The following is a 13833-nucleotide window of genomic DNA, read 5'->3' as shown; positions in this document are numbered from 1 at the left end:
AGCATGTTGATACCAATAGTCATGCCACTAATGTATGTCTTTCATTTCATGCCTGCCAGTTAGTGCATCCTGCTCAACAGGGAAAATATGCTTCATATTTTGAGCCAAACCTTCAGCAGGTAGAAGAGGCTGATAATAATGGAGTTCCATTTCTCTATGACAGCAGTGGACTTGGCTCAGAGTGAAGGAGGGTTTTCTCTTATTTTTCCATTTGGAAGCTATGCTGGTACCCATGCATCTCAAAGGTGTATTTCTGCACAGTGAACTCATACAACCATCTGCCACTTCTGTTAATTGACAAGACTTTTCTTTTGTCTTGCCAGGTATCCCGCCAAATATTTCACCTCTATCCTCCCCATGCCATTCACCAATTCAGGGGACGCCTGCCACAAGTCCTACTGGAAAAACATCTTCTGTGTCATTTCCAGACTACAGTGATATTGACACCAAGCAAGGCTTAAAGCCACACAAAGTCTTAACTTCTACTCAAAGCGCCCCTAGCCTGTCAGACCCTGTTATCAGTCCCTCTGTCATCTGCAGCAGGTAAGATAGTAATTTCACATGTATTGGAGTAATTTCACGTTGCTCTCATGAGCAAGTTCCTTTGGCTCACATGCAAGTTTCTGTGATTTGCTACAGAATTGTGTATTGATATTTCACTATATTTAAGCATTTCTTAGTACGTGAGTAATAATGTAGATTGATGCTACAAGGTGCTTTTAAAGTGCAAGATGGTTAGCTACCCTTGCTTTTACTCATGTCAGATGCACAGTCTGATTCATAAATTCTTCATCAGTAGCTTACAGATCCCAAAGCTGGATTTCTCACAGCATGCCCTTAACATGAACAGTCACTTTCAGGTCACAAGCAGAATCTTTCAGAGCAGGCACATGATGTTTGATAGAAAAATCTGACTGGTAGGGTCTAAAAGCTGCTGGCCTGCAGCCTTCAAATAAAGATATGCCAACAGTGCCTGAAGACTACTGAATTTTGAGTGCTCTCTCAGAAAGAGTGGCTCCTATTCTCCCTAGTCAGAGTCAGATTATGCAGCATTGGGATTTATTTATTTATTTTTTTTTTAGAAATCAACTACATCCAAGTTCTTTCTACAGTTATAATTTCACACTTTAGAGTAGCCTATTATCATATTACACAGACCTGCTCTGCAAAATCAGCATTTTGGAAAGAAAGTTGATCTGCTTATCTTCTCAAAAAGACTCAGTTGCTAAATTAAATTACTGGAGTTTGCAGTATGTGTCCAGCTCAGAATAGTGGGATACACTGGTATTCAGAATCCTGTTCCAGTGCAGTTTTGAGCTTACCTTACTCATTAGATGTTACTTTGTGAGTGGTTTGTGATTATCGGCTAGCCAGTGGACATCATCTGAGGCTGGGTTAAATGTTACCAAGTTTGTCTATCTTCGGAAGCAGTTTTTCGTTTCTGGCTTTTGCCACATGACTTTGGATGTGTCTCAGTATGCTGGCCTAGATAGTGGGTGTCAGAAAGTCAGAAGTGAGACTGCAGGTTTGTTTGAAGGAGTCATTCCCACTAGAATTCAATCCTGACAGGCTTTTAAGACATATTTAGGTGACTAAATAGAAACTAAGCACTTTCGAATAAATAGAAACCAAGTGCTTTTAAAAGTTTTCCAAAGGCATTGCAAAACTGGGGATTTGCACTGATTCATTTGAAATGAAGGCTATTACACGTAAGAAAAATACTATAAACATGCTACTGTCATATTAAACTGTTCCTTTATTACTCCTTCAACAAAATATTATTGCTTTAACTAGTAACAGTTATCTGTGGGAGCCTTCTATTAAAAAGAACAGTTAATAGTTGTATAAAAAATGTCAAAAGCAGCAATGTAAAGTTGTAGATAGTAATGAAATATATTTATTTGATATGGGTAGACTTTGATTTCAGTGTTATCATTGGTAAAATGCTCTTTAGCTTTTATGTGGCTGCTCTTTTGTGTGATCAGTGTGGGTTGTGTGGCATATGTAGGTTCTTAATTTCCTTGTTTCAATTGCTTAAGCTGTGTAGGCATTACAAGTAGTTACACTGCTTAGACTTTGTTCTTGATTATTTGAAACATACACATTATTTAAAATATTATGGTGTAATGACTGCTATTAGGATTGGCATCCACTAATTGTCATGTTCCTGTATTGTCCATTGAAAAATCAAATAGAGATGTTATATCCACAGATTAAAGCTGAGCCAACAGCACATAAATAATGCTCTCCTTAGTAATGTAAGCACAATTTAATAAAAAAAGGAAAAAAACCCCAAAACAACAATACCCCCCCCCAAAAAAAACAACAAACCAAACACCCCCCACAGAACTTAAATGGCTCAGACAAGCTAAGAGAGTTAAATTAACAGAAACTGGAAGTACGTCTTCTGATATTTGAGCTTTCACATCATAGATTGCTAGCCTTCATGGTATGCAATCCCCTACATTTACTGCCAAAAATGATGCCTTGCTAGGAAATAATACCAAGTGAGCAAACCTCTACCACCACCAAACCAATCCCTCCCCCAATAATAACAAAGGAGGAAATGAACTTTTGATGGGTTCAGTGCTTTAAATCAGATCCACTCAGGCAGTGGCATCCAGGCAGCAGTTTTACTGTACTTTTTTTTCACTTGAGAAGTGAAACATGAAGGAGAGCAGAGTTTGAAAACTGCATTAAACAAGAACATATACCAGGCAATGCTGTTAAAATAACTTGTAAATAATTTTAGAGAGCAGTGTAGGGGAGAGGGACCTGGGGGTCCTGGTGGACGACAGGGTGACCATGAGCCGACATTGTGCCCTTGTGGCCAAGAAGGCCAATGGCATCCTGGGTTGTATTAGAAGGGGGGTGGTTAGTAGGTCGAGAGAGGTCCTCCTTCCCCTCTACTCTGCCCTGGTGAGACCTCATCTGGAAGTGTCCAGTTCTGGGCCCCTCAGTTTAAAAAGGACAGGGACCTGCTGGAGAGAGTCCAGCGCAGGGCAACTAAGATGATTAAGGGAGTGGAGCATCTCCCTTATGAGGAAAGACTGAGGGAGCTGGGTCTCTATAGTTTGGAGAAGAGGAGATTGAGGGGTGACCTTATTAGTGTATATAAATATATAAAGGGGGAGTGTCACGAGGATGGAGCCAGGCTCTTCTCAGTGGCAAACAATGAAAGGACAAGGGGTAATGGGTACAAATTGGAGCACAAGAGGTTCCACTTAAACCTGAGAAGAAACTTCTTCTCAGTGAGGGTGACGGAACACTGGAACGGGCTGCCCAGGGAGGTTGTGGAATCTCCTTCTTTGGAGACATTCAAGACCCGCCTGGACACGTTCCTGTGTAACCTTATCTAGGTGTTCCTGCTCCGGCAGGGGGATTGGACTAGATGATCTTTTGAGGTCCCTTCCAATCTCTAACCTACTGTGATACTGTGATACTGTGATACTGTGATAATAATTTTTAATTCTGCTTAGTGGATGATGCAGGAATCCTGTGGGGAAAAAAAATAAACAATCCTGTGCTTAAAAAGTGTATTATAATGCTTGTTCATGAAGGGGATTAAGTTAAAGTTGCATGGGCACATTTACCTCTGACGTAGAGCAGATTTCAAGTGCTCTACTAGGTAGCTCAGTAATTTTTTTTCTTAGTATAGTATTTTATGTGGACCATGCGTAATAAATCAGTGAGTTTGCATATGTTCTGGAAATAAAGAGGTACACTCATAATGGCACAAAAGCCTTGTAGCGTTACAACCAGTCAAAGGTTCTTTTTCTCTTACTTTTTGATTTGTTTGCCTTGACCTTATAGAAACCACAAGAAATATGGGAAAAAGAAATTAATAGGGTTTTTTTTTCATGTTGTTCATAAAACTGAGTGATACAAGATTTATTTGCTTGGCTGTGCACTACAGGTATCATTGTATACAGATTTGTATTTTTATTTAATTTTTTTCAGGAATTCATTCCATTTTCAGGGCATACCAAGCTTCAGAATATGTTCTGGATGACCCAGTTAAAAGCCACCTGGAAAGCCAGAGAAAGCAATGTTAAGGTGTCATTTTTTCATGGACAGATTTGATATAATACTGCTAAGTGAGGCTTCAGATTTATGAAGTTCTCTCATGTTTTCATGAGATGTCATGATACATATCCTTCAGGACCTAGACTCAATCATACTGGGACCTTGTAATTTTAAATGTTCCAGCTGGTATTGAGTTCACGTTCAGGGCAAGGAATTCACACAAGGAATAAGGCCTTTTAATAGAAGGGAAGAGCCAGTCATTTGGAAAGGCCATGATATTGTGATCCCACCCACGATGTCTTTCTGTTCTGGGAATAATGAAGCAAACTCTGTTTTCTAGTTTCATTGCTAAACATCTAAATGTCAGATCACACACCTTGTGCTCTGTCGAAAAACCCCTTTAGTACTGATGTACGTGGTATGTTGTCACTGAAGTAGTGGCAAAATGCCTTCTTTCTTAAGAGGAACATATTCAAGTTTTAAGGAAGAAAAGGAGAGTAAAGCCACATGATATCCGTGTTCAGGTTGAATTATATAAAATTTCATGGCACTCTGGCAAATTTTCATCATTTTAATTCATAGGACAGCTGTAGTACAAAACCAGGGAATTTATCCTTTTTTTTAACTGATAAACTTAGGGAAGAAAAAAAAAAATGCATTAAAAAAAAACCCCACATGGTATAGGTTTACCCTAGGTAACATAGATTTAATGGTGGTGGCCAGTTAACCCAACATCTTTATATTGTTGGTTTTTACATTCCTAGCTTCCAATAAACTGCAGCTCACTCTTGTAATTTTGTCTGGAGAATGCACTCTGTACTATAGCTTATACTGTATGACATAATCTCACACTTCTCAGCAGGACATAATTTTACATAAGACTGTCTAATGTGTATGGTTCTTTATATTGTTCACATTTCTTGATTTATTTCAGCTGTGGCAGACCCTATAACCAAATAGCGGCCAGTGATGGGACACTAGATAGAAATGGTGGTACCACACACACCCTGAACAGAACAGGTAATTTTTTGTCCACCAAAAACTTCTCATCCCTTAAAATTCAGTAGTCATTCACTGAAAGGGTATATATGCCTGTCTGTCATAAAAGAAGATCTTAAATAGGTGAGACCATGCAAATTGTCTTTGAGGCTTCTTTCTATTTTGTATATGCAACATGCAAAATGCTAACGAAGAATAGAGTTAAAATATGAGGGGGATATGGTTTCCCTCATCTAATCTTGTCAGTTCAGATAATGGTCCTTAAAATTTTTCTCACTCTTCAGTCCCTGATCCCATTTTTTTGCACTCTGCAGGGTATACGCTTTAATGCCTTTGGACAGATTGTCTGTCTTTGGACCCAGCCAAGCAGCACATATGTATTATGAGTCAGAGATCCTGTTGCCATTATTCAGAAGGTCACAGAATGACTTTGATGCAGTCCTTGCTGTTAACACAACAAGCCTTGTGATTTGTTTTGTAGATGATCCTGCGCAAGCCACTTCTGATTATGAGACCAACAACAGTGATAGCAGTGATATTGTACAAAATGACGATGAGACAGATTGCTCCAAAGAGCAGACACGTAAGGGATCCGTCTGTAGGACGTACACACCTGAGACCATCATTCTGCATCCCTTGATACCACCTGAGGTAGCTTGTTTAAGTTCCACTCACACAATAGATAAAGGAGAGAGGAGAAATAAAAAACTAACAAAACACCCAAACCGCCCCCCCAAAAACCCTTAGAGTTGTCTAAAGACTGTAACCATGGTTTTAAGCAACAATTGTAGCAGGTTTCTACCTTGCAGTAGGAGGATTGTCTTTCAAGAATGGAAAGGAACCATTGAAATGTGTACCAGCTGCTAAGCACTGGCCACTTGTGGAGCACTAGCCATCTATTTCAATGAATAAATATAAGTTTATGGATCCATCATAAGTCATTTCTGAAATATTTGGCTTCTGTGTTAGCCTGACCTTAAAGGGAATGGATTGTAAGGAAGAGAAATTATCTGCTCAGACTACCAGCATGATACATAGTCTTCCTGTTCAGCCTTCTCAGTGGCCTTGTAATCTTAATTAATATATACAATGATCCTTATTTTAATATAAATTAACACTTTTCTGAGGGCGCTGGCATAACGTTATTGGTGGTGGATGTCTTGAGCATAGGAACATTGTGGTATGGCGAACAAGGGCTGATCTTCTCATGACTGCTGTATTCAGCTGTCATCTTGATCAAGATGGAGAGGGAAAGCTTTGTTTAGTTAAATTTTTAGCAGCCTATTTCGCAACCACATTAATAACTTTGAGTTGGCTTGAGCTCTTGAAAAAATTTATTGTAATCTCTTGGAGTTGGACATGCTGAAAGAAGGCATTTTTCTTGAGATATTTTGGCATTTACTCATCTGCAGTTTCTTAGTAATAATGAAATTCAACAAAATATAGAGGGAGAAATGTAAAAGGAGGGGCACAACCCATCTTTTATTTGCAGACCTTGAAAAACAGGTAGGTTTCAGTTTAAGAAGTACAAGTTTTCACTTGGACTGAGCTTAGCCATGTTAGATTGTAATGAATACAGGCGTAGAAACTGAACACTTTTCCCTCTGTACTGCAGCATGTTTTACAATGAAGAAAACATTTTCTTTGGAAATGAATGAATGATTCCCATGAATGAACAAATGAACGTGTCTCATGGATAAGTTCAGAGGCTGACGTTTCATACACAGACATTCCTATTCGTTCAGGTGAAACGAATTATAAAGAAGAGTGACTAGCTGTAGGGCTAGTAGAAACAGGGACATCTTCACTGAGCTGAGCAAAGTACCGACAATTTACAGAAGATGTCAATGTGATGTTAGTTTTTAAGAGCGTAAGTTTTTGCATGAGGTGTTTCACAGAACTGAATTTCCTCTTTATTCTGATTTCTGGAACAGGACAAGCCTGTACTTGCTCCAGAGCCTCTAATTATGGACAACTTGGATCCCTTGATGGAGCAGCTAAATAGTTGGAACTTCCCAATTTTTGATTTGGTGGAAAAAATTGGAAAGAAGTGTGGTCGGATTCTCAGTCAGGTGAGAAGGATATCCTGTCTGCAGAGACTGGCTAGATAATTGACAGATTTAGACAAAGTAGTGTTATGACCCATTGTCCTTACAAGGTCATCATCCCATGAATTGTGATCTGTGGCACCTAATTCAAAGCTGCCATTATGAACTCCGTCTCATTACACCCTTTAGTTTTAAATTTATATACTTTAAAATTTAAAAATGTGAAATTAAAAAACACACACATATTTTTCCTGGTTTTCTCTGCCAATGAGTGTACATAAACCTGTCTGAATATTCTTTTCTATCTGCAGGAGGTGCTGCCACCCTCTGTTGAATTTTTTGTGAAAGGATTTCTCATGGGTTTCAGCATGGGAGGGCTAAACTATAAATACATTCAGTTGATGGAGGAAATACAAAAATTTTGTACCTTTTTTATACTGGAGATTTCAGGCTGTGCAAGAAAGAAAAGTTTCAGGAAGTGGGAATGAAAATAGTCCTTTCTATATTCCCTCACCTTTAAAAGGTCAGCACATTAATAATAAATTCATGTCATTATACATAGGGAAGACTAATTTACTGTGAATCAGGATGTGAGATCTTTCTAGACTTTCTTTCAACTGTTGTTTTTTCATTATTTCCTACTAGTTGAATGCAGGTACTGGCAGAGCCCATATCTACCCACCTCAGTGTCACTTCTAGAACCACTTTCTTGGATGAATTTTCTACTGTATTATGCCCCTTTTCCTTGCACACTAACAAATCAGCCTCTTTTTCTTACAGAAAAGCAGCAAAGGAAAGTAATTATTGTTATGGAGGGATGGAAGGGAAAAAAAAAGCAACCACAAAACAAAGCAATAAGAGAATCTGACTGGTCTAGTATCACTTTACAAGGCATTATGTAGTGATGAGTACTGGAAAGAAGAGATTATGTTAATTGGTATAATGTGGGATAATTAACACTCCCCACAAACACAGAGGTTGGTGTGTCACGCACATCTCAGTGCAGTGAGCTCCAGAGAATGCTGTATCAAATCTGGGTCCATTGGTGTTTAACTATTATTCAGCTAGATTCAGTTATCCAGTGGTCAACCAGGAAAACCAAAGCATGAATTCAAATATACCCTGTGGTGTTCCTTTTATTGTTCGTTGGCTTGTATTTACAGTCTGCAAGCTCTCTAGGTTGATTTTAGAGAAACAGGCAAACTATGGCTGGATGGGGATATTGATATAAATTCAGTGATCATTATTGAGACACATTAGATAACAAGCATTCGATAGTGATTAAAATGCTTTTCTAGAGCGTATTTTTTTCATATTGTTTTGTAACAGCATAGAATGAAAAATGAAACATAAGGGAAAAGAGAGCTCTTTATTTAATGGCATATCCAACAGTTTGGATGAGCAAAAACTTGTTCTGGTTTTACATGGGTACCTCTATATGTTCTAAATGCTTTTCCAAGTTGCATAGTTCTGTACCTCTCAGTACAATTCCCTTGTGCCTCCCTCAATTTGTGCTAAAGCTCCACACTCTGATTCCCAACATCTGCTTTTTGCACAGCTTCTGAGCATGTTATTCATTTTGCAGTGCTGCAAAGTAAGACCTGTGAAATAAAATAGGGAAGCTTTAATAAATAGTATTTGTGATCAAAATTCAACATTTTTCTGTAGCAGCTGCTTGTAGTAACTCCCACTCCCTAAGAGCAGAATGTGGCAAGTTCAACTTTGTTCATGAAATAAAGATATATCTTTTAGTTCTTTCCCTACCCATTCAGATGCTCCCAACAGAATTATTTTCCAAAATAAGAGAACTAAAATAAATAAATCTTTTTTTTTTTCCCCAATCAGAAGTATTGTCTTTTTCTTGTATATTTTTTAAATCCTGGGATATTATAAACAGAGGAAAACAAAAGCTGTAATGATTTATTCTCCATATTTTGCCATTAAATGGACTCATCCATTAAAAATAAGTAAATTAACAAGCTGAATTAACTATGTTTGCCTTGCTAGCTTAAATTTATGAGATGGAACAAAGCAGAGCTGACACGTGCCTCCAGGGAAGCATTCAGTTTAGAAAGCAAGTGCTGGCTTGGCATCTTTAAAGCTGCTTGAGATGTCTGTTTCTTCTTTCCAGAATGTTAAATTGGTTTAGACATATAAAAAGACCCCAAACCAGTCAGCGGCCATAAAAGTATCTGTGCAAAGTAGAGTGGCATGCACTCTAAGTGTGGCACTAACAGCTACACATGATGGGGGTTAGAGAGCAATTTACATACCAGTCTCATTTCAGAAAGGAGCAGCAGGCTTTCAACAGAGTTGATGCTTCACATCAGGTCATAAAGTTAGATAATGTCTTCAGTCACACTTAACACTCTTCTTAAAGCTCCTATGAAACTAAAACCTGTGGAAGAGAAACTCATTTGCCTTAGAAAGCAAAAATAAAAAAAGAATAGGCTGAAGTCAAAGTGTCTCTCTAGCTTTTATTACTGGGCCCATAGAGATGATGAATGGTGGCGCTCCTGTGCTCTCAGTACATGAGCAGCATTGAGGCAGGGTGGCATCATTCCTGTGTGTGTTGTGAGGTGTCCCTGGATAGTGACAAGAGGATTGTTTGTTCATCTCATAATCATGCATGGCTTCTGTAGAGAGAAACTGCAGCCATTAAATGAAGGAGGAAAGGAAATCAGTCCTTGGGGAATGGGATGTTCTGGGGATCATTACAGCAGCCCTCATGAGGAGTTGTGCCTGTCAGAGCTGGAGACAGGATGCCAGTAACTTAGAAGGAATGTATGTTTGAAGAAAGTAAATGCAAGAGAACAGAGAAGTGCAAAAGGGTTGCCTTTAAACAAGTAGGGAACCGTTAATCTAAACTTTGCGCGTGTCCATTCAGGAGAAATGCTTGTCCTTCTTCAGGCATCGCCACCAAAAGTATCTGAGTTATACATGACTCATTCAAGCATTAGCAATCATTGCGGAGACAAGCTGAATATGGAGGCTGGAAGGAAGAGGCAGTGTGGAGCACCTACTGCCAAGCCCTTGGAGATTCCCTGGGCTTGCCCCTGGCAGCAGGGACCACACTGTGGCTGCAAGGGTGCCATGCTCAGCCCATGGGATTATAACTCCCAGGGAGCTAAATGAAACAGCATGTGGTTTGGGAAGGAAGGATTTTAAAAGACAGGAGCATTTAAAAATGTTTAATCCAGAGCAATGAATAAACAAAACTGCACAATTTGTCTTTTCATTTTTTCTTTTTAATGAAAGAATTTAGTTAGTTGATTTTCTGGAAGACATCAGTGTGCTTTTTCCTCTTTCTGGCCTGCCCTTATCCCTTACTCTTCCCCATTTGCTAAGAAAGAAAGAAAGAAAACATCACAAAAATGTCAAAATTACCTATTTGGCTGTTTATTGTTTCTAATGATCATAGGGTATAATGTCATTTTACTCCAAGTCATGGGCAAGAGCTATCATTCATATCCATCACAGTCAGCTTTGCTTGTTTTCAACTGCTGTTGAATTTCCCACACCCCAAAATACAAGGGGAGGAAAAACATGCTTTTATAACATTTTTTGTGTGAAATACCTGTCTGGTATTGGTACCATAGACCAGGGAGGTTTGGTTCTGCAGAACAGTATTTCTTTATGCTTGCTTTTTTTTACTTTGTACTTTTTTTTCACTTTATAAGCAACAGCAATGGCCACAAAGAGAAATTACCACAGGCATGCCGATGGCACTTACACACTTATGGTAGAAACAGAAGCAAGAGCTGGGGCCACCAGCAGAACCCCAGCTTTCAAACATGTGTCATCAGGCATCGTGGACAGCGTCAGGCATGACACTCATTGTGTCTCTGCATCGTCACTGCCTGTTGCAGTGCTTTAGCAGAGTTTGTCACATGCAGATTTTCCCTGGTAGGCAATAGCTAGGCAGGGGAAGATTATTACTGCTGCAAATTCATATCCTCTTTTATTATTCTTACTGTAAAAATCCACAGTGACAGGACATTTGAAGTTTATGTCATTAAACTTTAGGTGCAGCTCACAGGTCCCAATTTACATACACAATATTCAGAAAAAAAATTATACACAACATACGGAAAGAAACCAAGGCCAGGTTGGATGGGGCTTTGAGCAACCTGATCTTGTGGAAGGCGTCCCTGCCCATGGCAAGGGTGTTGGGAACAGATGAGCTTTAACGTCCCTTCCAACCCAAACCATTCTGTGATTCTGTGAAAGAAATGGGTGTGGATAGCTGTTTGATTTACATTTGGGTGTAAAACACGAAATACAATTTTTACAAATTTCTTATTGCTGCAGCATTCACCATTCCAAGTGTGCTTCAATTCGCTTAGCTCTAGGCAGATCATTACCAGACAGATGGCATCAAAAGGACAGAATTTAGCTAACAGCAGTAAATAAAGAAGCAAATGGCTTTAGGGTCCCATTTGTGAATGAAGTCAAAAGGTCAGGCAGTAAATTTGCTATGTCCCATTGTTCTGTATGTCGTGTTCAAACTTGTCTTCAAAAGTCTCCATCTTGCAGCAGTTTCTGTCTGTATTTCCAAGCACTTGTCCCTTCTGAACAGCTCCTCACTCATCCATCACAGTCTCCCTTCCAGTATGGCTTCTCCTGGATGTCTACAGTCATATTTTCATGCAGGAACACTTAGAGCACCTCTGCTTCCTAAGTTGCTTGCTGCCTTTGAAATCCTTTTGGAGAAGTCACTTCTGTCATTTCACTTCTAAAATAGGGGAGAAAGGAGATAATGCATAAGATTCATATTATTCTCTCCTTTTGTCTTTCCTTCATTTGTTCCTGATTTTTCTCAGAATTGACTTGACTCATGGATTCTCCTTGGAATTTTTACAAAAAACACTAAAGACCTCTAGACATCATCCTTTGTGTGTGTGTGTTTCTGAGGTGTTGCAAAATTTGGGGGATCCATATACCTGAAAGGACGATAAGAACGTCTGCAACAGTATAACAAAAGAATGAGGTCTTTTTTGGTACTAATAGCTTGTCTGTTTGGCTATGTAGCCACATCCCTGTGGAAGTGCAAATAGGTGCAGCTATACACAGATCAGAAAGCAGGTTTTCATGGGATAATTCAATAGAATGATTTTTATTAGTTTTTCTGGCCTACTTAGCAGCATGGTTATTTTGTTTTTTCAGGTATCATACAGACTATTTGAAGACATGGGGCTGTTTGAAACCTTTAAAATACCAGTAAGGGAATTTATGAACTACTTTCATGCCTTGGAGTGTGGATACCGAGATATACCTTGTAAGTAAAAATTCCCAGCAGATAATAATGTGTCCTTAAAGTTTGGGGTATTTTTCACACTTTTTGCTATTGAAGCCTTTCTTCTCTCATTATAACAGCTACTTTTTTTCTTCTGGTACATCACACCAAATGGATGGCTCTCTAGTTTCAGGCTGATGCTGAACCACAGTCTCTCTTCTTTTTCTCATTGTGTTTAATGTTTCATGTTGTTTCATAGCAATTCATGGCAAAACTCTATGCAAGCCTAAAACCATATAAAGCTACTATAAGTGCAAAGAACTGTTTGCTGATGCTGCAAGTGTACCCCAGTGCCCCAGTTGGAGTTTACTGAAACATTTCTGCCCTATAAGCAATTTGGATTTTTGCACAGTTGCAGTACTATGCAGCCAAAGGAGAGGAGCTTTGTAAAGCAGAAAAAATATGCCAAGTAGTTGAGTGCAACTACACTGAAACTACAGCTCAGCTGATATTTTTCCATGTGAATCATTCATTCACTGAAAATCCTGCTTTCCGTCATCCCCAAAGTATTTACTAATTCAAATCAAGTTTACTAAGCGAACTGCAAAAGTCTCATTTTTTCCATGAGGAGAGAGGGAGTTATTACCCCCTTTAGCTGGTAGATAACCCCAGTGCTGAGGAATATAGGGCACGCTGTTTCCTCCCACCTCCCAGAAAAATGGCTGAAAGATTGGTTTAATAAGTCATATAGTCTTTCTCTTAAAATATTAAATACCAATTGCAACATCTTCAGTAGAAGGGATTGAAGGAAAGCTACCTCAAATTGCCTTCCAGTCAGGACTTTTGGACTCTCTTCTGGAAAGTGAGAGATCAAACTTCAAATCTTTCCTTGTGTTTGAGCCAGACTGGGGATTTGAAGCAGCAGAGTGTAGCCTAAAGGAGTTATAGGTGGATGTCCCGCAGTTGGTCTGTCCTACTGGAGACATTCCTCTTTATTTAAAACATTTAAATATTCATAGAGTCTCAGGATTTTTTTTATGAATCTAGCCCTTCATTACATTGGTTTTTCTTAAGCATGTTTTGGTTTAATAAAGCAGAATATTTTGTCTCATAAAAATTAATTTGCCTTCCAATTTTTCATTTCTGTGAAGGGGTAAAAACCTAAGCAACTTGTTTGAACTTAACCGTTTCTTTCTTCTGGTTGCTGAACTGAAAAATGGGTTATTCACACAATATTTATGGTGACCATCCCAGTTGAATTAAATCAATACAAGTTTCAGAAGAGGCAATCCAGCTTTTACTCCTGAGAAAAGCATTAGACCCCTGTGCAGGGCCATCATCTAGGTTTTGCATGAGAGAGATTGGTGTCTCAGGAGAGATGTTCTTAGTACTTCAAGGAAGGCAGGGGAGAGGGGGGGTCCTTCCTGATTTTACTTTCTTCTTTTCAAAAATACCTTATAGATGGAGTGGCCTCAAGGTGAAGTTCAGTGTCAGTGCTGAGAAACCCCTATCTGCTATACACTG

The 13833-nt window shown here is 39.0% G+C and overlaps 1 protein-coding gene across 3 annotated transcripts in view; it reads left to right on the top strand.

Annotated features, from left to right (window-relative positions):
* PDE3A (phosphodiesterase 3A) overlaps positions 1–13833 on the top strand; it is a 248227-nt gene that overhangs the window by 217518 nt on the left and 16876 nt on the right. For all 3 annotated transcript variants that reach the window (XM_061363860.1, XM_061363861.1, XM_061363862.1), the window contains 5 exons: positions 324–543; positions 4961–5046; positions 5507–5676; positions 6960–7097; positions 12240–12351. In XM_061363860.1, the coding sequence (XP_061219844.1) occupies positions 324–543; positions 4961–5046; positions 5507–5676; positions 6960–7097; positions 12240–12351 (726 nt within the window). The remainder of the gene's footprint in view (positions 1–323; positions 544–4960; positions 5047–5506; positions 5677–6959; positions 7098–12239; positions 12352–13833) is intronic.

The sequence above is a fragment of the Neopsephotus bourkii genome, unplaced genomic scaffold (assembly GCF_033783945.1).
Source record: "Neopsephotus bourkii isolate Nb327-2 ecotype Australia unplaced genomic scaffold, CSIRO-AGI_Nbou_v1 NB_1183, whole genome shotgun sequence".
NCBI lineage: Eukaryota > Metazoa > Chordata > Aves > Psittaciformes > Psittacidae > Neopsephotus > Neopsephotus bourkii.
This window is presented reverse-complemented; position numbering and strand designations above follow the sequence as displayed.